General features: G+C 49.1%; 2 protein-coding genes and 1 long non-coding RNA gene across 12 annotated transcripts in view; 1 reads left to right on the forward strand and 2 right to left on the reverse strand.

The window, feature by feature from the left end:
• Nucleotides 1-201: 201 nt before the first annotated feature.
• The window catches only part of LOC142881123 (rap1 GTPase-activating protein 2-like), a 38,940-nt gene continuing 11,400 nt past the window's right edge, over nucleotides 202-27,741 (reverse strand). For 3 of the 10 annotated variants that reach the window (XM_076015209.1, XM_076015201.1, XM_076015205.1), the window contains 22 exons: nucleotides 15,154-15,238; nucleotides 13,332-13,367; nucleotides 12,906-12,938; nucleotides 11,773-11,805; nucleotides 11,126-11,416; nucleotides 10,636-10,739; nucleotides 10,258-10,336; nucleotides 10,119-10,172; nucleotides 9,261-9,344; nucleotides 8,720-8,820; nucleotides 8,332-8,461; nucleotides 7,433-7,588; nucleotides 7,132-7,203; nucleotides 6,959-7,045; nucleotides 6,669-6,812; nucleotides 5,839-5,988; nucleotides 5,504-5,613; nucleotides 5,226-5,324; nucleotides 4,967-5,099; nucleotides 3,907-4,015; nucleotides 3,279-3,355; nucleotides 202-2,674 (listed from right to left, as the gene is read on the reverse strand). In XM_076015209.1, coding sequence (XP_075871324.1) covers nucleotides 2,666-2,674; nucleotides 3,279-3,355; nucleotides 3,907-4,015; nucleotides 4,967-5,099; nucleotides 5,226-5,324; nucleotides 5,504-5,613; nucleotides 5,839-5,988; nucleotides 6,669-6,812; nucleotides 6,959-7,045; nucleotides 7,132-7,203; nucleotides 7,433-7,588; nucleotides 8,332-8,461; nucleotides 8,720-8,820; nucleotides 9,261-9,344; nucleotides 10,119-10,172; nucleotides 10,258-10,336; nucleotides 10,636-10,739; nucleotides 11,126-11,416; nucleotides 11,773-11,805; nucleotides 12,906-12,938; nucleotides 13,332-13,367; nucleotides 15,154-15,159 — 2,097 coding nt within the window. In that variant the 5' untranslated portion in view covers nucleotides 15,160-15,238 and the 3' untranslated portion in view covers nucleotides 202-2,665. Of the gene's footprint in view, nucleotides 2,675-3,278; nucleotides 3,356-3,906; nucleotides 4,016-4,966; nucleotides 5,100-5,225; nucleotides 5,325-5,503; nucleotides 5,614-5,838; nucleotides 5,989-6,668; nucleotides 6,813-6,958; nucleotides 7,046-7,131; nucleotides 7,204-7,432; nucleotides 7,589-8,331; nucleotides 8,462-8,719; nucleotides 8,821-9,260; nucleotides 9,345-10,118; nucleotides 10,173-10,257; nucleotides 10,337-10,635; nucleotides 10,740-11,125; nucleotides 11,417-11,772; nucleotides 11,806-12,905; nucleotides 12,939-13,331; nucleotides 13,368-14,443; nucleotides 14,688-15,153; nucleotides 15,239-22,292; nucleotides 22,581-27,741 lie in introns of those variants that run through there. The other 7 variants (XM_076015204.1, XM_076015206.1, XM_076015199.1 and 4 more) reach the window with 6 other exon arrangements.
• Nucleotides 2,708-27,741, reverse strand: part of gap43 (growth associated protein 43) — a 252,280-nt gene continuing 227,246 nt past the window's right edge. Inside the window, exon 3 of the mRNA XM_076015235.1 lies at nucleotides 2,708-2,832. Coding sequence (XP_075871350.1) covers nucleotides 2,811-2,832 — 22 coding nt within the window. The 3' untranslated portion in view covers nucleotides 2,708-2,810. The remainder of the gene's footprint in view (nucleotides 2,833-27,741) is intronic.
• On the forward strand, nucleotides 13,413-14,301 carry LOC142881146 (uncharacterized). Its single transcript, XR_012925516.1, has 2 exons — nucleotides 13,413-13,872; nucleotides 13,943-14,301. It is a non-coding gene; the product is annotated as an uncharacterized LOC142881146 (long non-coding RNA).

Here is a 27,741-nt window from a genome sequence, read left to right on the forward strand (position 1 = left end):
TTGGAGAAAGTGGTGAGAGCTAACTAGCTAACTAGCTTCTTCTCACTTCTTTTCCAATAAGTCACTCGTTTTCTTTCCTGCTTTAATAATTACACTGCAATTCTGCTTGCTAGGAAAAATTCTGCAATGTGCATGTTGGAAATAAATAAAGTGAATAAAAAAATAAAAGGGATATTTCCAAAAAAAGAAATGAAACACAAATGACACAAAATACAGCATTTTATTTTAGAATTAATCCTCAATGGCACATTACAGAACCAAATATACATATTTATCTGGATATATTTTACATTCATACATATATATATTTTTTCTTTTGTCGTATAATAATTAGCAATACTCTGCAACGCAAAAAAAAGACACTTCAATCAATAAAGCATTTGGAACGAAGAGAAGAGAGGAGTCGAGAGGAGAAGAGAGGAGAGGAGAAGAGAGGAGAAGAGAAGAGAGGAGAAGAGAGGAGAGGAGAGGAGAATAGAGGAGAAGGCTGCAGGGTGAATCCATCATCAAACTGAGCACATCTATAGGTTGCCGCCATCATCGTGGGGGTTCCTCTTCCTGTGTCCACTTCCTGTTTCCTCTCTGCTCTGTGTGGTTGAGAATGGCTCTCCCAACACTCAGCACACTGTTGGCTTTTCATCCCTGACTGACAGTCGGTGGGTTCCACAAGAGAGACGTCTACCCAGGATGCAACAGCATTCATTATTCCACCCCTCAGTGTGGAACTCAACCACAGCCACTCACACGACTCTGTACAGCCACATTTTGAGCCAGTGGATCCACTCAGCAGCGCACACTAGTGGTGAAGACCCGCCGGCACACTGCACTTATCAGTAATCCTCTAAAAGACTCACCAGCTCAATGCAGTGAGAACGTCTTGACTTTGTTACATTTTAGTTCATTTTCCTTGGACAGTCCTGAACTCTAGATCTGATGTTTACATTTTTAAATGATTTTTTTTAAAATTCATGTGGTTTGATTAAATCTGTACTTGTAATTATTTTTTTTACACTACAATGTTGTTTGGTATGAAGACCTGGCAACTGTAGCGTTACCGTGGCCCAAGAAGCTGATGCCAAGCAAACGGTGGGGAAAGTGTACTGTTGTACCCCCTACTGGCTGCACACACAAACGCACTTCCTGCTAACGGCAACAACAAAGACACAGAAGGCTTTTTGTCAAGCGTCCCCCCCCCCACCCTGTGATTGGTGGTCTGGACGCTCTCAGTGGTTTCCATGTGGACTTCCCACAGCGCTGGGCTTCGACCCAAACACCAAACACCATCGCACCATCGCACCTGTTGTGCTGTTTGTGCTTTTAAAGCAACTGGCAAGTGTGTGAAATACCCATGGATATTCTGGGATTGGTTGGGTGGGAGGAGTCGAAGCCCTGCGTATTTAGCACACTGGTTTACGACCAACCGACCAAACCAAAACATACAATTAAAAAAATATGTTCACATTCAACATGATTTTGCTCAAAGTGATTCATCGAACAAAATGAACCTGAAGCGTCTTCACCCCCCCAACAGAAGTGAAGTCAAGCCTGATTGGCTTTAACCTGCTCAAATAAAAAACACAAAACAAAACAAACCCTGTGATATATTGAGTTTTCTATGGGAGGCATCAGGAGGCCAAAGGCCAGTAGGTGCGTGTACATGCGCGCGCACGCGTGTGTGTGTGTCTCAACTTAATGCACTTGATAGCTCATAGTTCTACCAAAAGTGCTTTGGTTCCACTGCAAACGGGTTAGCTTAGCAATGCTATTTTTGAAATGTTGTTATTTTAGAGAAAGAACATTGAAAGCTGTAACACTAAAGTTTATATATATAAGCTGCAGGAAACAGTCTGGCCAATCATTCAAAAAAATAAAAAATAAAAAAATGGACTATTTTTTAAAAATTTTTTTTTGAATATTGGAATATTCAGTTTAATATTCAACTAGCCAGAATAAATATTGAGTTTTCAAAGGACAGTCGGCAGCGCTGACTGAAAATGAAAAGTCTCCCAGTTTCCAGTTAGCTGGCTGCTACGCTAAGTTTGCGTTAGATATTTGCGTAATGGACTTGTATTTATTTATCCATTGATTTATTTTTGGATCAATCTGGTCTCAGACGTACCACATGATGCGTGGAGGTAACAACAGCGCCCACAGAGAGAGAGAAACTGTTAGACTGCCATTAATAATCTAATATCATCTTCTTCTTTGGTCACTCTGTTCAATCTCTGTTCAAAGAAGTCAAAAGCAGGAGAAGCACAGAGGAAGCTGCCTCCGTACTAGCTAGTAGCTACACTAGCTACAGCTAGTGTTAGCACTAACTTTCCTAACGCTAAATATTAGCTAGCATTAGGACTAACTTTACTAACACTAACTGGCAGCCAGTGTTGGTACTAACTTAACCAACGCTTACTGGAAGCTAGCATTAGCACTAACTTTAATCACGCTAACTGGAAGCTAGCATTAGCACTAACTTTACTCACGCTAACTTCAGCTTCTAGTGTGTGTGTATGGCAGCAGAGGGTCATTGGTTCTCTCAGAGTGGTTCCTTGGCTTCAGTCTTCAGGGTTCTTCTTCTCCAGACGTTCTATGCTAGTGGTTGTGGTTTCTTTCGCTGCAGCTTCATCAGTCGACGTCCTTGCGGTGCTCGTTTGATCTCTGTGGGGAGTCAGTCAGACTGAAAAAAAGACAGTTGAGAGGAAAATTAAAAATTGTTTTGTTTTTCGTTTTTCTGTTTTTGCATTTCAAACGTTCCAGTGTGCAAAACATTTGGAGATTCTAAAGAAGAAACAGCGACATCAAGTGGTGACGTTTCACATTGCGGCTTCTTTTGCTCTCCCTCCCTCTCCTGAGCTTACCGGTGAACTACGGTGGCCCTGCACATCCAAACCTGGATACCTGGTTGAACCTATTCTTCTTCTTGGTTGGTTCATTTGAGGGCGCCCCCTAGTGTTCAGCCTAAATACCAAACACTCTGCAGGATTGTCCACACCAGGCTTCCTTAGAAACATGCTGGTGCAAGATGGCAGCTAACTGGGAGCACTGGGACCCTGACTGGTCTGTGGAGGTTCTTATGTACGTATGAGAACCGTTTCAAGGGGAGGAAAACCAAATTAGTTTTATTGTACTGCCAGTAGACAATTATTAATTGTATCAGCATGTTTAGTTTTTACCAATGTGAAAATCATAAATCATGAATCAAGCCAGATTATTACACACTGGACCTTCAAGACAATGAATCACGGAGCGCAGCAACGCTCAGATAGCCTGGCGAGACTCACGGCCGTGGACGAGTGGCTCATCCTGTCGAAGCGGAACTTCAAGCTGGACCTGGGCGACGTCTTGTTGCTTCTCCCATCTGAGAACAGAGGAAATATTGATGAGGCAGGAGGTACGAGAGGAGTCCAGCCGGGAGAGGAAGAGGAAGAGGAAGAGGAAGAGGAGGAAGCAGCAGGTCTGAAGCAGGAAGCAGACGCCGCTAAAGCCACGGCTGTTGCTAAAGTGATTAGCTTAATGCTGCTACAGCTTCTGTCTCACCACAACTGGACAGCATTCAAACTGCCAAAGATCTGGTGGTTCTCGGAGGTTCTAAGTGGTTCTGGGTGGTTCTGGGGAGGGTTCTGGGGAGGTTTTAAGTGGTTCTGGGTGGTTCTAGGAGGTTCTAAGTGGTTCTATGTGGTTCTGGGGAGGTTCTATGTGGTTCTGGGGAGGTTGTAAGTGGTTATGGGTGGTTCTAGAAGGTTATAAGTTGTTCTGGGAGGTTCTATGTGGTTCTTGGGAGGTTCTAAGTGGTTCTGGGTGGTTCTATGTGGTTCTGGGGAGGTTTTAAGTGGTTCTATGTGGTTCTGGGTGGTTCTATGTGGTGCTGGGAAGGTTCTAAGTGGTTCTGGGTGGTTCTAGGATGTTTACCAGTTGGACTGGGGCACATGATGATCGGGGTCCCTGGTCCCTGGCTGTCCCAGCTGATGGCAGGACTGAAGGCTGAGGAGGACGAAGAGGTTGATGGATGATTGATGGCCTGAGGGATGGAGAGAGAGAGAGAGAGAGAGGGAGAGAGAGAGAGAGAGAGAGAGAGAGAGAGAAAGAGGATATTATTATTATGACTTCTTTGGTTCACTCTTGTTATGTTATTTTAATGTATTACTGCCCCGTGGGAAAAGGTTCCTGTTGAAATTGAAATAAATTGCTTCTTTTATTTCAGTGAGTTCAGTTCCATATTCAGTGTTGAAGCAAAACGTGCTTGTGTCTTCACACAGTTGGACAAACGCTGACTTTATTTCATGAAACTGTCACATCTCAGTAATCAATATGTCAGCAGGCTGAAGACGTCAGGAGAGCCACTGGCTCATCTGCCGTGACCTCTGGACACTGCGCATCAAAAGCTCTGCAATTATCATAAAGTCACATGACAGCTCCAGGAAATACTGTGACAGTTTCACATTAGAACGTGAAACTGACCCCATTACTGAGGGCCCACTGATACACAGGTTCTACCCAGAACATTAGAATATGCTGAACGGGTTGCTGTGGTTCTGCAGTTCAACTTAAAAGGTGAATGTGACATATTATATAAAGGAATAATATGCAAATCAATATATTTCCAGTTTTGATTTCTTTGCATTTTGCTGATCAGGTCTGGCAGCTTAAAAAAGTTTGTGGCTTTGTGGTTTTAATAAGCTGAAAATCTTCATCAGCAAAGTTACAACAAGGAACTGCTTGATGGCTCAATAAAATGTGTTGCTTTCATCTTTTATGTTGAACTGCCAAAATAAAACAACTTTCTCTGGATATTCTAATATTCTGGGTAGAACCTGTACACACACACACACACACACACACACACACACACACACACACACAGAAGAAGAAGCACGGCTGCTGCTTCTTCTTCTACACTGCTGGTCTTCATGGACGACCATTGAGGGAGGTCTTCCTCCACCCTCTGACCAGGACCAAAGTCTCCACCCACCGTCTCAAAGTCCAGAGCCTCCAGAGCTTCAGTTTCTGCCGTGGTGCTGCTGAAGCTGCTGGTGCTGGAGGAGGAGCGGGAGATGTTGGCCCTGCTGCTGCTGCTGCTGTGCTCTTTCACCGCACTGAAGACCCTGCTCACCACCACCACGACAACAACAACACAACGATGACAACAACAACACAAACGATGGACTTTGGTCCTGTGGATGTGCAGATGGCACCATGACGTGCGTGTGTGTGTGTGTAAGGCCTCCTACTTGTCCTTGTTGGGGCAGATCTCAGGCGAGCTGGGATTGGACGAGGTCTCTGACCTCACTTCCTGCGACGACGGCCACATTTCAGCCTGCTTGTGTTCACTGTGGAGGCAAAGCACACAGTGGTGACGGTGAGTAGAGGCGCCAGTGGTCTGGGCAGCAGAGACCAGGGGGATGGGACAACAGTGCTTTATACACACACACACACACACACGCACACACACACACACACACACATTCATACTACATTCAGTATATATATATATATATGAAGTTCGAACCTCCTGTGTTTGTCAATGGGGGCATCAGTGCTGGAGTGCAGTCGAGGGAAAAGTCCTGATCTTCTCTTCACTGGACTCCTGATAGGAGACTTGGCTGACAAGACTGGAGGCTGAGAGGGAGAGAGAGCGAGAGAGGGAGTGAGAGAGAGAGAGAGAGAAAGAGAGAGAGAGAGTTTGGTTCATCCTCCAGGGATCACACTGCACCGCTGCCTCATACAAATCACTCTGCTTGATTTCACATCACTCTTTGCAATACTTTGAAGATCACCAAACATCTCAAACATCTCAAACCACCACATTCTGGTGTCCCTGGACCAGTGAGAAGGTGTACTGACGGTGAAGGTGCTCTTGGTGCATTCACTGGTGCTGTGAGGCAGTCCTCCTCCACTCAGGCTGGCCGGCAGCCCCCCTCCGGTCCCGGGGGTCCGCTGGCGCTGGGACCCCCCCATGGTCTCCATGGAGTGGCTCCTCACCCTCATGGCTCTCTGCAGAGTGGAGGACAACCACAGCATGGGTCAGTCATCATCGTCAGGGTCAGTGTGAGAGATGAGCCACAACCAGCAGGGGGCGCACCTCTCCATCATAAAATAAAGCAAGTCAAGTGGGGAGCAGATGAATGACTCCCCCCCCCCAAATAATATTGGTCTAAAAATTTGGATTTATTATTTTTTGAAAGGGTCCCTGAAGTAGCACAACGTTCTGTTTTCTCACACAACATAAACACAAACAAAGAAAAACGAAAATGAAAACTGTTTTATTCTTTCAACAATGTGCTCGTTCACTCTGGGATACACAGCAACTGAGAAAAGTAACACAGCGCCACGGCCAAGACAACTGTGAAAATAGCGCCCCCTGGGGTTGACAGTGGGAAACGCAAAGCAGCCTGTGGAGAGAAAAAAAACCAACAACACATTTTCATGCATCATTTCATCCCAGAAGACAAACATCCCTCCGAGGAGACAAGTGACAGTGAATGACTGAACTGTGAAAATAGAAAATAATAGAAAATAATAGAAAAATAATAGAATAGTATAGAATACAATAAAAAATAATAGAATAGAATAGAATATAACTTAAAATAATAGAATAGAACGGAAGGCCTGTGTTAATCCCACATTGCAGCAACCTTTGCCCAGCCGTGGTCTAGACCAGCAGTCCCGATCACCTTGAAAGACTCCAGCAGGCCTCCATGGCCTCCGTTCTCCAGCCGGTCCTCCTCCCCAGCAGGGGGAGCCACAGCCAGGGCCGCCTGGCTCTGACGCTGCAGCTCCTCGTGGAGGTGGTCCAGCAGAGCAGCTCGAGTCCTCACCTGGGGCCCATTCAGACACACACACACACACACACACACACACACACACACACACACACACACACACACACACGGGTGATTAACGGAGTGGACTGAGCTCCACAGCCGGAGGGTCCCTGAAGGCACCGCTGAGTTTGCTCCGTCACCTCCAGCTTGGCGAACTTGTCCGACTTGTAGCAGGCGTTCTCTGCATTCATCAGCTTAGTCAGCAGGAAGTCCCGGAACTCTGCTCCCTGAGGAGGAGGACGAGGAAGATGTGTATATACGGTACGCATGTATCCACAGTGCCGGTGCCGGTGCCGGTGCTGGTACTGCTCACCTTCTTGAAGACGGCTGGGTTTGGCAGGGGGGGTCCGAACGGAGGGACGTCCTCCCTGGCGGTCACTGACACCTGAGCACAATCAGGACACAACACAGTGTCATGGCAGATTAGGAGCCTGCTGTGTGTCTGGGGATTAGGACAGGATTACAGAAAAAACACGATGACGTCATCGGGGATTATAAAAAAATTCATTTGACACAATCACAATTTGTGGCGGCTCAGAACCTGTAGATATTGTGTTCTTCCTTTGTTACTCTAGAAACCTTCCATTCTATCCTCTCCCAGCAGGTGGCGCTACCTTGTAGGTGGTGTCTGGTGAGCAGGGGTTCTCCACCTGCACCAGCGCGTAGGCGTGCAGGAAGTTGGAGGCGATGATGTCGGGGACGAAGGGCGTGGCCTCCTCCTGGAAGACGACGGCCACGATGTCGTTCCCGATGTGACGCTTCCTCTGCAGCTGCCGAGGAGGAAGAGGAGGAGGAAGAGGAGGAGGAGGAGGAAGAGGAGGAGGAGGAAGAGGGAGGAGGAAGAGGGAGGAGGAGGAGGAAGAGGAGGAAGAGGAGGAGGAGGAGGGAGGAGGAGGAGAAAGAGGAAGAGGAGGAGGAAGAGGAAGAGGAAGAGGAAGAGGAGGAGGAGGAGGAGGAAGAGGAGGAAGAGGAAGAGGAAGAGGAGGAGGAAGAGGGGGAAGAGGAAGAGGAGGAGGAGGAGGAGGAAGAGGAGGAGGAAGGAGGCGGAGGAGGAGGAGGAGGAAGAGGAGGAGGAAGATGAGGAAGAGGAGGAGCTGGGTTAGACTGCTGTCACATGCTACCTAATACTATCTAACAATATCTAATAATATCTCAATCACAGTGAGGAGCTGCTGGGATGTTTCCACATTAGAAAGTTATTGATTGATTGATTGATTAATTGATTGATGACATGAGTGAACACATTCATATTGCTGGTCGAGGCTCCAGGAGACCCTGAGTGCAGGAAAGAGTGGGTGTGGAAATATAATACTAATAATAATCTGATCATTCCCACATTGTATTATTATTATTATTATTATTATTATTATTATTATTATCATTATTACCACTGTGCTCACCACAGGTACTGACACTCATCAGGATGCTTTTTTTTTCCCACTGAAAGCCGACCGTCTACTGCAGTTCTCTGACAGAAGAGGCCGGTGTCGCTGCCCCCTGCTGGACATGTTACCTGCTGGACGTCCCCCTCAGTGAAGGGCAGCTTGGTGGAGACGTGGAACATGATCTCTCTCTGTCTGAACACAGTGAAGACCGACTCGCTTCCCGTCTGGCCGTGAGTCACGTCCAGGCCTCCGCGGAAGCTGCGAGGCGGTGGAGAGACAACGACAAAGCAAAGGCAGAAACTTTATGAATATTTTTTTAAGAAACTTTATTTCATTTTAAACTTTCCTTGATTTATTATTTTTTTAACTTGACTGTTTCTTGTAATGAACTCTATGGTTTATTTTTTTTTGTATTGTTTTCAATGCTGCAACAATGTGCTTTCCCCAACACAACAGTGTGTCTCTTCCTTCACAACTGATTCCCCGTCTCGAACCCCGGCACTGTCCGGTCGTTACCCCTTGAAGTCCTGCAGGGTGATGTTGTCTCCCAGGACGGCCAGGAACTCCTTGAACGCCGGCGTCTCTTCGTTGTTGCCAAACAGCTCTTCCTCCGACGTCTGGCAGAGACACAGCACCAGCAAGACACTCCTCTTTTAATGCTTCCACCACACAGTGCGGAGGAGTCAAACACTCAGTGGGGTCAAAAGGTCAAACTGGGACAGAGTCTGGCTCCAACATTTGATATTGATAGAACTGATCTTCCTCCTGGTAGAACAGTGAAGCGTCTTACATGGAACCCAACAAAGCAAAGCTTCATACAGGACCATCAATAACTTCATGTTGCACTCATGCAAAATCACATTTCAAGTTTAAAACCTCATCAAAATGAATAAAATGTCAATAAAAATAAAAATCATACAGGCTCTCTTTTATTTGCAGCCTTCCGATTTCAATTTCTACACCAACATTTTCACTCAGGCTGCTAATACATTTCAAAATAAAATAACACCAACAAACCAACGAAGTCATCCCAATGATTCCTCGACGTGCTCCTCACCTGTCCGAACCTCTGGTAGACGACACCAAACTTGAAGGTGTTGTTGACTTCGTGTTCGTCATAGGCCACAACCAGCTGCGACCCCTGCAACGCCCACCAGAGACAGCCGCGTTACTGACAAGCCCCGTCTGCGGTGGCTGCATTGCATTGTGGGTGACAGCTCTCGGCAAGAGGGGGTGACGGTCTTCACACCGACGGCACTGTCTGCTTCTTCCCCCGGTGAAAGCTTCAAATCAAACTCCTCCGAGAGAGGATTTATCACGGAGAGGAGGAGAAGAAGAAGAAGAAGAAGGGGAAGAAGAAGAAGAAGAAGAAGAAGAAGAAGAAGAAGAAGAAGAAGAACAAGAACAAGAACAAGAAGAAGAAGAAGAAGAAGAAGAAGAAGAACAAGAAGAACAAGGTGGACGAGGTATCCAGGTTTGGTTGCACAGGGCCACCGTAGTTCACTGGCAAGCTCAGGAGAGGGAGAGTGAAAGATGCTGCAATCTAAAATGCAACCACTTGATGTCGCTCTTTCTTCTTCAAAATCTCCAAATGTTACAGACTGGAGCTTTAGAGCAGCTCCAGGTAACTTGAGCTTGCTTACTGGTGATAAATCTGACCCGGCTGAACTGGTGTCTGCTTCAGCTGGCCGACAGAACCTGGTTCTGAACAAGTGGTGTAATGAGATCACAGTGACCAACTCAGAGAGAGAGAGAGAGTGACAGTGGGGGGGTGGGGGGGGGGGGGGGAGAGAGAGAGAGAGAGAGTGGGGGAGAGAGAGAGAGAGAGAGAGAGAGTGCGGGGGAGAGAGAGAGGGAGAGAGAGTGGGGGAGAGAGAGAGAGAGAGAGAGAGAGGGAGAGAGAGAGAAGCCTTACCCGAGGGTAGAGGACCGGACTGAACTTCAGCCCTGTGGCATCATCACACAGCAGCTGAGAAGAAAGAACCAATCACAGTTGACAAGAGGGGTGCATGATGGGAGATCACTGCAGTAAAGCCACACTGTGAAAGCTGTACCTTGGCGATGTGGTGGACACTGGGCAGCTGGCTGAGGCCTGCTAAAGAGATCCTGTCATGAAGCGTCTTCATCCTGGACCTGCAACACACAACTGTGACTGGTGAGAGAACCTCCATGCAAGGAGACACAGCCGGGCCGGGCCGGGCCAGGCCGGGCCGGGCCGGGCTGACTGACTGACTGCACTGGAAACACATCTCATGTTTGACCAGCGTGTGAGACTGGCCCGTGGACCCGAGGAGCAAGACTTAGCTTAGCTTAGCTGAACGTAGCATTACATAGCTCAGTTGTGCTTAACATAACGTCACTTTGCTGAACTTTACTTAACAACTCAACTTAACAGAAACACAGCCGGTGCAGGCAGGCCTGCTCTGCTATACCTGAGGATGATGCGCAGGAACTCGTGTCCCTCCACCTCCTCGTGCTTCAGCGACATGATGAGGCTGCCGATGCTGCTGCCGCTGCAGTAATAGTTCATGTGTTCCTGGGGAAGAGAGGGATAGAGAGAGAGGGAGAGAGACAGAGAGAGAGAGGGAGAGAGAGAGAGCGAGAGAGAGACAGAGACAGAGAGAGAGAGAGAGGGAGACAGAGAGGGAGAGAGGGAGAAAGAGACAGAGAGAGAGAGAGGTTGACAGAGAGAGAGAGAGGGAAAGAGGGAGAGAGAGAGAGACAGAGAGAGAGGGAGGGAGAGAGAAAGAGAGAGAGAGAGAGAGGTGGTTCACCAAAACACTCCGTCCATCTGCTGCTGCTCCGGCTCCTCTGTCACAGTTTACAACCCGCTGTGGCCCACCAGTCAAAACATTTGACCAATGTCCAGTACGACAACACACACACACACACACACACACACACACACACACACACACCCACCTTGCCCAGGAAGTGCTTGCGGTAGGCCCGTGCTGTGCTTTTACATTCCAGACGGTAGGCGTGTCCCCCACCAGGACTGGGACCTCCTCCTCCTCCTCCATCATCATCATCATCATCATCATCATCATCGTCGTCATCATCACCGTGGTGGTGGTGGTGGTGGTCCTCACAGAAGCTGGACTCTGAGGAGGAGGGGCTTCCTACTGCTGCTGCCGCCTCCGCGTCCTCGATCCAGTAGCCCCCAAACTGCGGCAGGATGACCTGCGGGTACGGACCGCCTTTCTCCAGGACCTGGGCCCGGGACGCAGGGAGGGACGGGGGTCAGTTGTGGAGGAGAAGGTTTGCCATGCGCCACCTAGTGGATCTCATACGACGTGACAACTTTATTATAATATCTATGGGGGCCAAAAAGTATTTCTTTCTCAGTGTGTTGAGGCCAGCAGAGAAGAGAAGATGTGATGGCGCCCCCTACTGCGCCCTAGGGGCTGTGCAACAACTCAGCTTGGAATATTATCTGGCAGTCATTGAAAGAACAAATATAAATATAATACAAATATCAATAAAGTCGATTGTATTATAACTTGTATGAAACACTGGGACTACACGTGTGTATATGTTCTGTGTGATGTACACATGTAGTGACTTACATCCTCTATTCGAGGGTAGGGGATGTAGTCGTCCTGTCAAACACAGAGCAAGAGCACAGCTCAGTCAGCAAACACCTTCAACCACAACACATACACACATGACCACAGATATCACAACACAACACAACACAACACATACACACACCACCACAGACAACACAACACAACACAACACATACACACACCACCACGGATATCACAACACAACGCAACACAACACAACACATACACACACCACCACAGATATCACAACACAACACAACACATACACACACCACCACAGATAACACAACACAACACAACACAACACAACACCACTAAATGGAGCCACAGCAGGCGGTGATGCAACAGCCTGTAATGCACAGTCACTCAGAGGAGGGGGCGGGGGGAGGGGAGAGAGGGTGTGTGTGTGTGTGTGTGTGTGTGGAGGCGGGGGGGTGTCATGGCAGCTCTTGATGACGCCAGAGATGTTTTGATGTTTTATTCCCCCGGGGGGCCTGTAGAGGGCGATACTGGCCCCCAGTGGCAGTCAGCCAACGCAGCACCGCTTCCACTCTTTCACCTCCAAACTCTGCTGAGGCCTGTGGAAGGTCACTGAGAGCCTGGTCCAGCCCGGCCCGGCCCGGCCTGGCTCAGCTCGGCCATCTCACTGACACTGCACTGCAGCAGCAGCAGCAGCAGCAGTTCAGGACGCTGCCAGTCTGCAGTGGGTCGATGGACAGCTGGACTTCATTCAAACCAATCATCCAGAGGTGTCAACCTCTGGCCCGCGGGCTAAATGTGGCCCGCAGTGTCATTATATTTGGCCTGCAAGGCCAATACACAATGACTACTAGAGCTGCTGGCCTGCTGCTGTTGGGGAGGAGGGGGAGGAGGAGGAGGAAGAGGAGGAAGAGGAGGAGGAGGAAGAGGAGGAGGAGGAGGAGGAAGAGAAGGAGGAAGAGGAGGGAAACACTGGCAGACAAGAGACTTACTGGCAAAGAGAGAACCACAGAGTTGTATGAAGCCAGGAATGAATACTACTACTATTACTACTACTAGTACTACTAGTACTACTACTACTAATGATAATAATGATAATAATGATAATGATGACACATGCAAAGATGCAAAGACACTTTTCTTGCTCACACCTTCCACCTTTTGGGCTCCTCAGTTTTAGGGACCTGATTAGTGTCCCAACGCAGCATGAATGGGGGGGGAGAACACAAGCACAAGCAACAAACAGCAGTTCTGTTATTGGCTGAGAGGAATTGTTTGGCATTAGAAAACAAAATCAGCATGAAAGACAATACAGCTTTACCGTCTTGTTTGCTTACACACAAAAACCCCTCTCCTCACTTCTGACATAAGTCAGAATAATTTTATATCTGTACACTGTATAAATATATATGGTGTCCTTCTCATGCTCCTGGTCACCTCAGTATGGTGTTTCCACTCAAACAAACCAGAGAAAAAGGAAAACATTTAAAGGGAGTGTGTGTGTGTGTGTGTGTGTGTGTGTGTGTGTGTGTGAGAGCTGGAGCAGTGAGGAGTTATGAACCGTGTCTTCCTCGTACCTGCATCCTCTCCAACATGTCGAAGAACTCTGCAGACTGGAAGAGACACGACAAGGTCACAGGTCAGTCCCAGCAACACACTGCTGCCACACACACCTCACACACTGCTGCCACACACACCTCACACAGGCTGCATGGAGACAACCTGTTGCTTTCACGTCAATGGGAAATGAAGCAAAGCAAAGTTGCAACCAAGTCAGCGTCTTTGAAGCCCCACCAGGGGGTTTAGCTCTTAGAACCACCCAGAACCACCAGGGTGTTTAGCTCTTAGAACCACCTCGAACCACCCAGAACTACCCAGAACCACCAGGGTGTTTAGCTCTTAGAGCCTCCTAGAACCACCCAGAACTACCCAGAACCAGCAGGCTGTTTAGCTCTTAGAACCTCCTAGAACCACCCAGAACCAGCAGGGTGTTTAGCTCTTAGAACCTCCTAGAACCACCTAGAACCTCCTAGAACCACCTAGAACCACCAGAGTGTTTAGCTCTTAGAACCTCTTAGAACCTCCTAGAACCACCTAGAACCACCCAGCATCACCAGGGTGTTTAGCTCTTAGAACCACCCAGAACCACCTAAAACTACCCAGAACCACCAGGCTGTTTAGCTCTTAGAACCTCCTAGAACCACCCAGAACCACCCAGAACCAGCAGGGTGTTTAGCTCTTAGAACCTCCTAGAACCACCTAGAACCTCCTAGAACCACCCAGAACCACCTAGAACCACCAGTGTTTAGCTCTTAGAACCTCTTAGAACCTCCTAGAACCACCTAGAACCACCCAGAATCACCAGGGTGTTTAGCTCTTAGAACCTCTTAGAACCACCCATGACCACCCAGAACCATCCAGAACCATCCAGAACCACCAGGGTGTTTGGCTCTTTATTGAAATGACTGTGGAAACACTGCAACCATGAGGAGATGCAGCTGCTTGATGACTGACTGACTGTTGATGTAATTTCTTCAAGTTCGGCTTTAGGGCCGGATTAAAAAGCCTAAGGGGCCACATATGGCCCCCGGGCCATTGTTTTCCCTGCTTGGCCCACCACCTGGTCTAGACGCTGATCAGCGATGCAGCCGTGGATCAAGACGGAGGCTGCTGAGACGATCAGACTCACCTAAACAGCAGCGACAGAAAGTGTGTGACTGACTTCCTGCTTCTCTCTCCTCTCCTCCGCTCCGCTGTCGCTCATCTTTTCTTTCTCTTCTTTCAGGCCAAAGAAAACAATTTGCTCTTAAGTCTCTTTAATCGCCTGTCGTTTGCTTTGCAACGCCTGAGAGCTTCAAGTCAAGCGGCCGACTGAGTCACCGAGCAGAACAGGTCCATCCAGTGTGACAACACACACACGCACACACACACACACACACACACACACACACACACACACACACACACACACACACACAAAGAAGGAAGGCAAAGCGTTCAAACACGGCTCTATAATCTCCAGCAGGCATATCACAGAATGCTGCAACATGTGAAATGTTGACAAAATGTACGCTTGATTTCTAATTCAAGCCATGATGAAACTTTATTGAATCAACAGTCAGTCAGTCATTTCAATAAAGAGCTAAACACCCTGGTGGTTCTGGGTGGTTCTGGGTGGTTCTGGATGGTTTTGGATAGTCCTAGGAGGTTCTAAGATCTAAACACCCTGGTGGTTCTGGGTGGTTCTAGGTGGTTCTAGGAGGTTCTGGACACTGAACACTGTGGGGCTTCAAAGACGCTTTAATAAGAGCAAATCAATCAATAATAAGAATGATCAGATAAATATGTGTGTGTGTGTGTGTGTGTGTGTGTGTGTGTGTGTGCGTCTAGCAGTCCCACCTTCATGTTGGGGGGGGCAGTGCGGGGTGGGGAGGGGGGACATTCTCCCAGAGGAACGTGGGAGATGTTCAACAGCTCCTGCTTCCTGGAGAGAAGAAGAAGAACACACACACACACAACTAAAATGAGGAAATGATGATGCTGGCAGAGGAAGCCAGGCCGTCAGAAGAAGCCAAAGGTCCTCTAATGGTCTCCAGGGAGCTGAGTGAGCACCACCGCTGCTTCCAGATGGGCTTCATATTTGTTGTGAAACCTGATAAGACGCCTCGTACACATGCCAATCAGCCAATTACACAACTTATGCTTTCTGTAAATGGATTTAAGAGGGCAGTAATTGGAGACAGAGGAAGAGGAGGATGAGGGCTGACAAGAGGAGGGATGGAGAGACCAGAGGCTGTGGAGGCTCTTAGTGCTACTAGAGAGCAGAGAGCAGAGAGCAGAGAGCAGAGAGCACAGAGCAGAGAGCAGAGAGCAGAGAGCAGAGAGCAGAGACTGTGGAGGCTCTTAGTGCTACTAGAGACCAGAGACCAGAGACCAGAGACTGTGGAGGCTCTTCGTGCTACTAGAGAGCAGAGAGCAGAGAGCAGAGAGCAGAGGCTGTGGAGGCTATCAGTGCTGCTAGAGAACTCAGACCAGAGACCAGAGACCAGAGGCTGTGGAGGCTCTTAGTGCTACTAGAGAGCAGAGAGCAAAGAGCAGAGAGCAGAGAGCAGAGAGCAGAGAGCAGAGGCTGTGGAGGCTATCAGTGCTGCTAGAGAACTCAGACCAGAGACCAGAGACCAGAGACTGTGGAGGCTCTCAGTGCTACTAGAGAACCCAGACCAGAGAGCAGAGAGCAGAGAGCAGAGACCACAGACCAGAGACCAGAGGCTGTGGAGGCTCTCGGTGCTGTTAGAGAACTCAGACCAGACACCAGAGACCAGAGACCAGACACCAGAGGCTGTGGAGGCTCTCGGTGCTGCTAGAGAACTCAGACCAGAGACCAGAGACCAGACAGCAGAGACCAGAGACCAGAGGCTGTGGAGGCACTGAGTACTGCTAGAGAACCCAGACCATAGACCAGAGACCAGACAACACCTTGCTGTGCTTCTCTGCTGTTTCCAGCTGCAGGGTGACGCAGCTCCAAGCTGCTGGAGTCAATGATCTCCAAGGACTTCAGTGGATCCTCCTCAGTCTTCCTCAGTGTGCACACAAGTCTCAATCCAATTCTTCCTCCAGATAGAGCAGAGAACCTTTTTTTTTACATGCACTGAGAGGGTCTCTGTCAGTCACTTCATCTTACTCTGAAAATACTGGGACATCAAGGAGGATTTCCATTTGAAGTGCTCACAGATGTGTTTGCATGCGTCCTCTTTTGAAAGCGGGCCTCCATTAAGCCTCACATTCCTGGCTGATGGGTCCAGGCTGCTGTTAGCTTTGTAATATTAGCTGTGTAACAAAAGAAAGAAAAAAAAAAAAAAAAAGGCCTTTGTCTAAAAATAAGACGAGGAGACGGCGGTGAGAGTGAACCTCCTGGAGTGTGTGGTGGTGAGTCGGGCCAGGAGAACACTGGGCTCCTCCAGCAGTGTAATAACTTCACCAGGTCGTCAGACAGCCTATAAAAAGAGTCCGCGGCACGTAAAACCCTTAATCACCCTTTTAAAGGTGACTCACCGTCACCGCTGCCGCTCACCACATGACTACCAGGGCGTCCATCTGCCTGCGGAACATCGTCCACACAGAACAGAGAGAGAGAGAGAGAGAGAGAAAAGCTAAATTCATCACTCAACTGTTCCTCCAGCAGCAGCAGCAGCAATCACAGAGCGCTGACCAGCAGCTGCAGGACGCTCGATGACGAGACATAATTAATAAGTGTGCCAACAATGTTTTTTTTTTTGTTTTTTTTTTAATTGTTGTAGAATAAATTTGAGTGCTCTGGAATAAATGTGTGTCATTAGAACAAAAAAAACCAAAAAAACCCCGGTTGTTGGTCCAGAATTAGACTCCACCGGTTGAGAAGCAGTGATGTGGAACATGACCTGCTCTGGATCACTTCACTGTTTAACATCCAGGCAGAGGAGGAGCTGGAGAACAGCCAGGATCATTGTTTTAGTAGTTCTCTTTAGTTCTCTCTCTCTCTGGCCTCACTGGGCTGCAAGAACGTCGGCTCCAGAGGAACCAGCATGGCCTCAAGCACGCAGAGCAACCTCGCTAAGAACACCTGACCACTGCACAATAAAACTGGGAATGCAGGAATGCATTCATAACAGCTGTGTTCATCATTATTCTCAATTCTCCCCCCCCCCCCCCACGTATTCACGTGCCGTCGTCTCGACTTGACAAGGCGAGTCACACGTGAGCCGATGTTGTGATTCCAGCCTCCGTCACTCTCACAGGGAATAATTCCCCCGAAGGTCCTGCTGCTCTGCTCTTCAGCTCTGCTGCTGCTACTACTGCTGCTGCTGCTGCTGGTGCCTCCACCAACACTGCACCGTGTCACTGATATCATCCCAGTCAAGCTGAAGCCTCAGCAGCCAGACACAGCAGTTGCTAGGCTTGAATAGAATGTCGGTTCAAGGTCCAGTGTGTAAAACTTGGCCCTGATTGACATTTTTTATATTGGTAAAATCTTTATATACTCTTCATAAGTACATTAATAGCAGTGTATACTGGCAGTACCATAAAAGTCATGTTATTCTCCTCCCCTTAGAACGGCTCTCATATATACAGTGTATAGGAACCTCCACAGACCAGTCAGGGTCCCAGTGCTCCCAGTCAGGGTCCCAGTGCTCCCAGTGAGCTGCCATCCTGCACCAGTATATTTCTAAGGAAGCCTGGTGTGGACAATCCAGCTGCCTGCCTGACAGCATAAATGTTGGTATTTAGGCTGAACGCTAGGGGGCGCCCTCCTCAAATAAACCAATCAAGAAGAAGAAGAAGAAGTTGGAGCAGGTCTCCAGGTTTGGGTGCACAGAGCTACCGTAGTTCACTGGCGAGCTCAGGAGAGGGAGGGAGAGTGAAAGGCTACTGCGATCTACAATGTCACCACTTGAGGTCGTCGTTTCTTCTTCAAAAATCTCCAAATATTTACACACTGGACCTTTGATTGGGCTCCACTGATTGCTGAGAGACAACGACAGAAACCCACATGAAGCCGACCGGGCCAAAGTAAATAAAGTATTTCTGCTGAGTCTATCTTCCAAAACTGGAAAAAAAGTTTCAATTGAAAGCTCGTACAGAGGTTGATCAATACGTAAATGAACATATGGAATGTGGCATTAATGCAAGATAACACTTTATACAGTGGAAGAGAGGAACAAGCAGATTCAGGCCGGTCTAAATGTGCATTCTAATGTGATGACTGGAAAACGAGACGCTGTTTCCGAGTAAAGTTATTTGCATTAAACTGCCATTGGCCCGCCTCCCCTCCAATGAACAGCGCCCGCCTCCAACTGGACTCACTGTTACCTTTTTAAAGGATTGAGTTTCATACATTGAGTCATGTAATGCGGCGTTAGCGAGCCCCGACCCTCTAATTTACTGCGAAGCGCTGATCTTTGACGCTGCCATTACTGCCGGCCTCCCTGCAATCATGGGGTGTTTCAAGGGGCGGGGCCGACGCCGACAGGAAAAAGCACAAATGAAATATTGCACTTTAACAAGACGCGTGTTCGCCAATCTGTCTGTCAACTATTACATGGGAGGAGTTTTTGACCTCTGGTGTGAAAAGAGACCGCAGCCACACCCACTGGAGGACCGAGGTGATGTTTCACACCAGTAGTGTGCGTAGCGTCGTGCCTGCTTGGTTCTGGTTCTGAAGTGGGCAGAAAAGGAAATGCGTCAATGGCAAATGAATAAAAGGAGTGAGTTGGTGTGAAGTCAGGGGGTCAAGTGCAACCAAGCAAGGACGGGATGAGAGCCGAGCAAAGGTCAGACCTGGACCATGTTGTCACGCTCATCTTAAAATCCAAGCATTGTGTATAAATACACACACACAGATCAATGAGGGCCGCGTTCCCAGAGAAGCTGAACGCCGGCGTCCTCAAGTCAACCAACGTAGAAGAAGAAGGTCGATTAGGTACCCGGGTTCCAGCTCGCAGGCCAATGTAGTTCACCGGCAAGCTGAGGAGTAGCAGGGCACGAAGTCCCCGAGTGAAAGAGCGCTGCAATCTCAAATGTAACCACTTGATGTCGATGTTGTTTGTTTTTGTTTTGTTTGTTTGTTGGATTTACTTTGCTAGCTGACGCTTCTGAAAAGGTAGCATTATGATGCAGTAGTAACAAACAACCACATAATAGCGGTGCAAACTGTACGGATGCACTGGAGTTATGGGAAATATTTTTTTTGCAAGCCTCGCCTCTGTGTACAGTTTTATGATGTGACATTAGGTTGTCAATGTTCACACCCGCAAACCACAATCAATTTACACGGAAGGCCGCTCGGAGCTCAGTCAACGAGACCACCTTTGAAAAACGTTTGTGAAGATGCTGAGGAACATCACCGAGGAACCAGAAGAAGAATAAATAACAGTAATGGGTTCCCACTGGTGAGGAACATCACCGAGGAACCAGAAGAGGAATAAATAACAGTAATGGGTTCCCACTGGTGAGGAACATCACCGAGGAACCAGAAGACAAATAAATAACAGTAGAGGGTTCCCACTGGTGAGGAACATCACCGAGGAACCAGAAGACGAATAAATAACAGTAGAGGGTTCCCACTGGTGAGGAACATCACCGAGGAACCAGAAGAAGAATAAATAACAGTAGAGGGTTCCCACTGGAACCAGAAGAAGAATAAATAACAGTAGAGGGTTCCCACTGATGAGGAACATCACCGAGGAACCAGAAGAAGAATAAATAACAGTAGAGGGTTCCCACTGCTATTTCACAGGTCACAGAACGTCATTCACAGTCAGCGAGTGTTCTCCACGCACAAAAAGCAGCGGAGCTTTCATGCAATTCCCTCTCTGAAGAGGTGGGAATGGAATCGTCCTTGAGTTTACAGCAAAATGTTGCGTGAGTTTTGAAAGCTGGATGAATTTGCTGCTGCAAGTCCAGGCCGACGACCTCTGTGACTCTGTGCGGCTGCACAAACCGTCATTGCCGCGTGCTTTGTGTGTGCAACTGCGTGTGCAGTTGTTAAACATTAAACACACACTAACATTGGATGTTTTCTTTGATTTTGATGATTAGGCGTCCTGTTTGTTCCGTGGATCTTTTACTGGTCTCTAGGTCTCGCCGGTGGACTACAGTGGATAGTCGGCCAGCAGACTGACTTACAGCAGGGGTCCCCATCCGGACAGCCCGCTTCGTGTCTCTGTCCGGCCCGCGTGAAGGCAGTCATAATCCCCCCCCCCCGCCACGTAACTTTGCCGACACGTTAGTGTAGCGCGACAGCGCTCTCCCACTTCCGTTCCCTCGCTCCCGCCGTTAGCGCTATATTTCCAACCAGCACCCCCGTCGTTAAAGTGAAAGGAGGAAGGACCTCGTCCTCTCTTCCTGTTTGAGCGGCCGTTCAGATACAAAGATAACAATATGATAGTAATAAAACCTCCATCTGCCTTCAAATACATAATCAGTCATTACAGTGTGATAGAGGGGAGTCGCCTTGCTGCCAGCGTGTTTGTCCGACAAAATGCAACCATCAGAGGCCTTGTTGCACAGTTTGTTTGCAGTTGAACAGGTTGTGTGACTGTTATGAAAAGAAGTGTATTCTAATCACACACACACACACACACACACACACACACACACACACACACACACTTACGTGCGACTACCACGTTTGACTGACCTGGTTACAGCAACATAAAGGTCAGCTTGGATCAGGCTGGACCGTGGTTCTGCTCACTGTGACCCAGTGGCTCGCAGCTCCAGTGCACCGCTGACAGAAGCCCCCCCCCCCGACAACCTTGCACACTGTTTGCATGCGGCAGGTGAGGTCGTTCCCAGGTGTCTTCCCCGACTGAACTGGTCTCAGATAAGACGAGGGGGGAAAAACAACATTGGGAGCGCGTCGCCAACACGCTCAGAACCTCAGAACCTCCTCTGGCGTGTTCGCCTGGAGCTGCAGCGTCTGGAAATATCAGGCTAAACAATCTGCTCGTTCTTTTATAACAGCCTTTATATGCAGCCTTTATACTCTGTAATTAAGTTAGTTGAAAAGCTCAGCTGCTGTTTAGCGCAGCCTCAGAGGCCACACCTCCACACGCAGTGTTTGTTGAATCCAGTTTTAAACCTTGTCACAGCAGCAGCGACACAAAGACCTGAACACCATCTGAAAAGGTTCTCAAGCGGTGCTGCTGCTAACCCTAACCCTAACCCTAACTCTAACCCTCCATCAACAAGTGTCCCCTCAGGCCGGAGGTTCAGGTCCAGCTCTGCTCTCAGGGGCTTTATGGAGCACATTTATACAACAACGCTTCTGCTTTCACATCTGTTCAGTCCTCATCAAAAGAACTCTGTTGCACCTCCGTTCACTTCGCCCCATCCATCCTCAACACCTTCACTCTCTGTGCTAGTCGCACGCATGCGTGCCACTAAAAAACTGAACTTGAGTAAGAACCCGTAGTGCTGGCTGAACCACAGAGAGACAAAGACGACCCGGAACTACCAGGACGACCCGGAGCTACCAGGACGACCTGGAGCTACCAGGACGACCCGGAACTACCAGGACGACCTGGAGCTACCAGGATGACCTGGAACTACCAGGACAGTCCACAGCTACCAGGACGCCCTGGAGCTACCAGGACGACCTGGAACTCCCAGGACGACCTGGAGCTACCAGGACGACCCGGAACTACCAGGACGACCCGGAGCTACCAGGACGTCCTGGAACTACCAGGACAGTCCACAGCTACCAGGACGACCCAGAGCTACCAGGACGACCTGGAACTACCAGGACGACCCGGAACTACCAGGACGCCCTGGAGCTACCAGGACAGTCCACAGCTACCAGGACGACCCGGGACTACCAGGACAGTCCACAGATACCAGGATGACCCAGAGCTACCAGGAGGTCCTGGAGCTACTGGGGTACCAAAGACCAGATCAGAGGGACCATAAAGTTTTTCCCTGACGCTGCACCGCCGTCTCGACCCTGAGCCGCAGACTCGTGGCCCGAAGCGGACGTGACCACCGGGACGAACGTGACCCACCCTTCGCTCTCCTCTCTCTCCCGCTCCCTCTCCCTCTCCTTGGCTTTGCGGGACTTGTGCAGCAGTCCGATCAGGATGACGGCCGCCCGGATGCCGGCCTTCTTGTTGTGGAAGCGTCCTTCTCTGCCGCTCTGCTGAGACATTCCGACATGAACTCCCACCACAGTCCCAACGAGACCAGAGTCCAAGGTCGGGACCGCTCCGGAACCGGGTGGGGGGGGGGGGGGGGGGATTCTGGACTTCCTTCCTCAGTGGGTAGTTCTTGTTGCCGGTTCAGTGATGGGAAGCACCTTCAGTTCCGTCAGGTGTCTGTCCCTCTCTCCGTCTGTCCGTCTGTCTGTCTGTCTGTCCCCCGGCTCGGCCTCCGAGGAGACTGAGACGCTCTCCTGCCGATCGGGATGTGGGAGGGACTCCTCACCGTCCAACCGCTCCGGAGCCTCAAGGTGAACTTTTATCTGCATCCCCTCCGCTGCCTCTGCAGAGAACCAGCTCGTCGCAGCTCCATCGCACGGCAGCCCCCCCCGCCACCCCCTTCCAACAGCTGAGAGGAACGACGGCAGCCTGGGAGGTACAAACACACACACACACACACAGACACACACAGACACACACACACACCTTGCTGCTACCTGCCCCCTGGAGCAGCACCAGCTTCCTGCTGCTCGCTGCTTTAAAACGCTTCTGCCTCTCTGCGTGTCTGCCGCTGCTCCGCTGCCTCCTTCCTGAATGCTCGGCCCCGCCTCCCTGCGTCCCGATTGGCTGAGCTCTCTGCAGGGGCCGCCTCCCCCCCCCTCCCAGCCCTCTCGGCGTGTCTACCTTGGTGGTTTTGAATCAATCTGCTGCGACCTTGTTCCTCAGTCCAGCCTCCACGCGGCCTCTTTTGTCCTCGCATTCTGAAGCAACATCTGCCAGCGCTTCCATTCTCTCTCTCTCTCTCTCTGTCTCTCTCTCTCTGTCTCTCTCTCCCTCTGTCTCTCTCTCTCTCGCTCTCTCGCTCTCTCTCTCTGTCTCTCTCTCTGTCTCTCTCTCTCTCTCTCCCTCTCTCTCTCCCTCTCTCTCCCTCTCACCCTCTCACTCCCTCTGTCTCTCTCTCTCTCTCTCTCACACACACACACACACACACACACACACACACACACACACACTGATTCAAACAGGCTTGTCACTCTGGGAAAGCCTTTGCTGCGGTTGCCAGAGGCGAGAGAAGTGAACCACAGATGAAGTAACGGAGCAGTTTTAATGGAATGAGATGCGATCCACACGTGTTTCCTTGCCTGCACCAAACACTCACTGGTTGCCAGGAAGTGGCAGTAGTTGCCTGCGAACAGCAACACACAGAAGAGGATGAGGGCCACTGGAAGAGAGAAGAAATGAAGGTAGAATTTCCTTGGGGGGTTTGTGGGTTTGACAGAATTGAGAATTTTTGTTGTTGCAGAAGTTACAGTTGACTTTACAAACAAAAAAAATCTTCCCATAATGCATCAGCAGACAGTGTATTGTTCCTGCTGGAGTGAGAGGGCATTTGGCCTCGTTCTGCAAAGAGTGTTGAGGGCTGTTGATGGTGACCTGCTCACTAAATAACAGCAGTGAAATCAAGAGATCCAGCAAACCACAGCAGCAGCAGCGGCAGCGGCAATTCAAGCCTTTGGATCAACTGCAGTTCTTCCTGTGTGATGAATGAGTGAAGAGCAGCAGACACAAAGAAGCAGTGCATCCTGGGAGGCCACGCCTCACTGGCTGCACCTTCACAGCCAACACACATGGCCTTTCATCTCAGAAGAGTGTGTTTAGTTAGTTTAGTCAGCTCGGTTAGCCATAGAAGACTTCTTTTTCTTTTTATCTTTATTGCTTTTGAAGCCACATATTTGTTCTTCTTCTCTTTGCACTGTCTATGCTGCTGTAATGATGCAAATCCCCCCAATGTGGGACAAATAAATAAATAAAAACAACAAAAGTCAAAGAAAATGATCTTTGAAAAGAAGCTGCAGCAACAATGTGGCGGCGACAAGGGAATTCCAGTGATGGGAAACAGCAGGAACAAACATGGCAATTATGCAGAGGTCCTACTGCTCTCAGAGTGCCACTGTGTTGCCACTGTGTGATCAGCACCATGGGAACCACGGAGCTGCTGCTGCAGGACCTCCAGCCTCTAGCTCCAGCCTCTAGCTCCAGCCATTAGCTCCAGCCTCTAGCTCCAGCCATTAGCTCCAGCCTCTAGCTCCAGCCACTAGCTCCAGCCATTAGCTCCAGCCACTAGCTCCTAGCTCCAGGCACTAGCTCCAGGCAATAGCTCTAGCCACTAGCTCCAGCCATTAGCTCCAGCCTCTAGCTCCAGGCACTAGCTCCTAGCTCCAGGCACTAGCTCCAGCCATTAGCTCCAGCCACTAGCTCCTAGCTCCAGGCACTAGCTCCAGGCAATAGCTCTAGCCACTAGCTCCAGCCATTAGCTCCAGCCTCTAGCTCCAGGCACTAGCTCCTAGCTCCAGGCACTAGCTACAGCCATTAGCTCCAGCCTCTAGCTCCTAGCTCCAGCCACTAGCTCCTAGCTCCAGGCACTAGCTCCAGCCATTAGCTCCAGGCACTACATTATGAATGATGAACTTATAACAAATTATATCCACAACTTATAATCATTTATAAACGTTGCTATAAGTTGTACATCATTATGAACATTTATGAAATGTGTTATTATGCTTTATGAATGCATTATAATGCCTATAAAGGCACTGATGTCATCTTTTCTTCACTCCCATTTTCAATTAAAGTCAAGTAGCGTCATGGAAAGACAAGAAAGACACTGGAGAGTTGCAACAGTGTTGCTGGTGACAAACATCACGCTGGGTATCCAATATTCTCAAGTGATGTGGAAACACAGGCACACACACACACACACACACACACACACACACACACACACACACACAGTGAGTGAGCTTTCCTTTGGGTCCTATTGTGCGTCATCAAAGGGGGTGAATAAAACCTCTGTTTCTATTGGCTGTCAGCACCCCCCCACCGACCCCCCCATTATCACATCTCCCCAAGGTGGCCTTAACAAAGCTCTTCTGTTCTGCTCCGTCCTCACTGGTGGCCTGCTGCCATCCAGGAAAGTCAAAGACAATGCCGCCCGTCTGTGTGACTTTTTCAGCAGGTCACAACCTCACGCACTCTGACCTGTCAGCACATGACTTTACCGAGGTGAGCTCGGTGAACATTGTTTCAAATGTCATCTTCAAGCATTGACACTTCATACAGAGTGAAGATGATGATGATGATGATGATGATGATGATGATGATGATGATGATGGTGGTGATGATGGTGGTGATGATGTTGATGGTGATGGTGTTGATGGTGATCAAGTAACATTCTCACTCCATTCTCACTCCACTCTCACTCCATTCTCCAAGATTTACAACTCTCACACGGCACTGGAAAGTGTTTCAGAATGAGTGTAAACTCGTAAACTCAAAGAGGGGGCGTGTTCAGGCGGTCGGCAGCGTTAACAATTAACAAGACACCATAAACCATCCGTTCTGTCTGCATGCTGGGAGGAAAGCAGCAATAGACTGGCCAACTACCGGTAGAAACATCAAACTACTGACTCAGATGATGCAACCAGGCAACCTGCTGTGGATGCAAAGTCTTTCTTTCCCACCTCAAGGCCGTCGACTTGCCAAGGCTTCACACAGCAGTCGTGGGAAACATCATCGTGAACATATTGAACCCTACTGAACAATATGAACATATTGTGACAGACGTTCAACAGACGTTCAACAGAACAATCTCCCGAGTACTTTGTGCTGAATGAAATCCCTTCAAAAAGACGGTGGAGTTTCCTCCTCTCTGTTAATACGGCAGGCGTGGGATTGTGTCAATCTACCGCTGATCAGACATCGTCCTGCTGTTGGCGACAACTGCTGTCCATCAGTCACAGAACATCATCCTTCAGCTGCGCGATGGCTTCAAAAAGACCGGGAAATCTAGAAACAAAAACAAAAGAACCCTGATGGTGAAGATCCCCGGAGAGAGAGGAGAGAGTTGGAGAGAAAGCGACTTCTGGCAGCCGCAGGGTGAACCACAGACTGAGAGGTGGGAGGAAGTCATCAGTCTTTTACTTTTCTCTTTATTTCTTTTGTTCAATCAGATCATTTTGCCTTCTCTTTGTTCGCCAGCCAGCTTCTACACACTTCTGCTGAACACACATCAGTCAGGTCAAACATGTCAAACACATGTGGAAAGGAAGAAGGAGAGAGAGAGAGAGAGAGAGAGAGAGAGAGAGAGAGAGAGAGAGTAAGTGTTGCCATGGCAACGCTGATGAACAGATTCCACAAACGCTCTCATCATCCTCCTGAGGAGTTGTTTTTGTTTCTTCATGTGTTTTTTTCCCCCTCATCAGTCTGCAGTCACCCCCTCCCAGCCCCCACCTTTGCAACCAGCAGCCGGCAGTGGGGGGGCATGGGGTCACCCCTCACCCCGTACCCCTCGACCCCCTCAGAACATTCAGAGGCCCATTTCATCCATGATCATGTCAGGATATCGCAGGTCAATCATCGTCACCGCTGGTTTGCACCACTCATCAACTTCTCAGCGGGGTCCTTTTTGAGACAGCCGAGGGTCAACTACAGCCCGGGGGACCATACGTGGTCCGTTAAGCTTTAGAATCCGACCAATGCGAATCATCACAAGTATGAAATAGAATCTGATTCAAATAGGACAAAAGTTCTGGCTGCAACGTCGGACCAGACGAGACAAGGAGACCTGGGTGGAAACCAGCAGACCGGACAGGAAGTGATGTCAGGACACCGTTAGCTGAGGCAGGAAGTGATGTCAGGACACCGTTAGCCGAGACAGGAAGTGATGTCAGGACACCGTTAGCTGAGTCAGGAAGTGATGTCAGGACACCGTTAGCCGAGACAGGAAGTGATGTCAGGACACCGTTAGCTGAGTCAGGAAGTGATGTCAGGACACCGTTAGCTGAGGCAGGAAGTGATGTCAGGACACCGTTAGCTGAGTCAGGAAGTGATGGCCAAACTTGAAGAATTGATATTAGCAGTCAGTCAGTCATCAAACAGCTGTACTTCCTCCATGTTTGCAGTGTTTTCACAGTCATTTCAATAAAGAGCTGAACACAAGAAATAAACGCAACATGTTTTCCACATATTATATATATATAATATATGTATATGATATATGTATATATGTATATATATATATATCCCATGATAGATTGTTTCCTCCTCTGCTCACCAAAACACTGGACTGGAGAGTCCAACACAGAGACTGGAGGCCGTGCACCGGCTGTCAGCCTTTAAATAATATCTGAGCCAGAGGAAATGGAGGGAGGTGGCGGAGGAGGAAAATGATGTTTCCATCCATCCATCCATCCATCCATCCACCCATCCATCCAGTCATCCAGCACTTCTCCCCTTCAAGGTCAGAGGAGGCTGCAGC

This window comes from Nelusetta ayraudi, unplaced genomic scaffold, assembly GCF_046127955.1.
Source record: "Nelusetta ayraudi isolate G7.1 ecotype Tasmania unplaced genomic scaffold, CSIRO-AGI_Nayr_v1 ptg000182l, whole genome shotgun sequence".
NCBI classification, from domain to species: domain Eukaryota; kingdom Metazoa; phylum Chordata; class Actinopteri; order Tetraodontiformes; family Monacanthidae; genus Nelusetta; species Nelusetta ayraudi.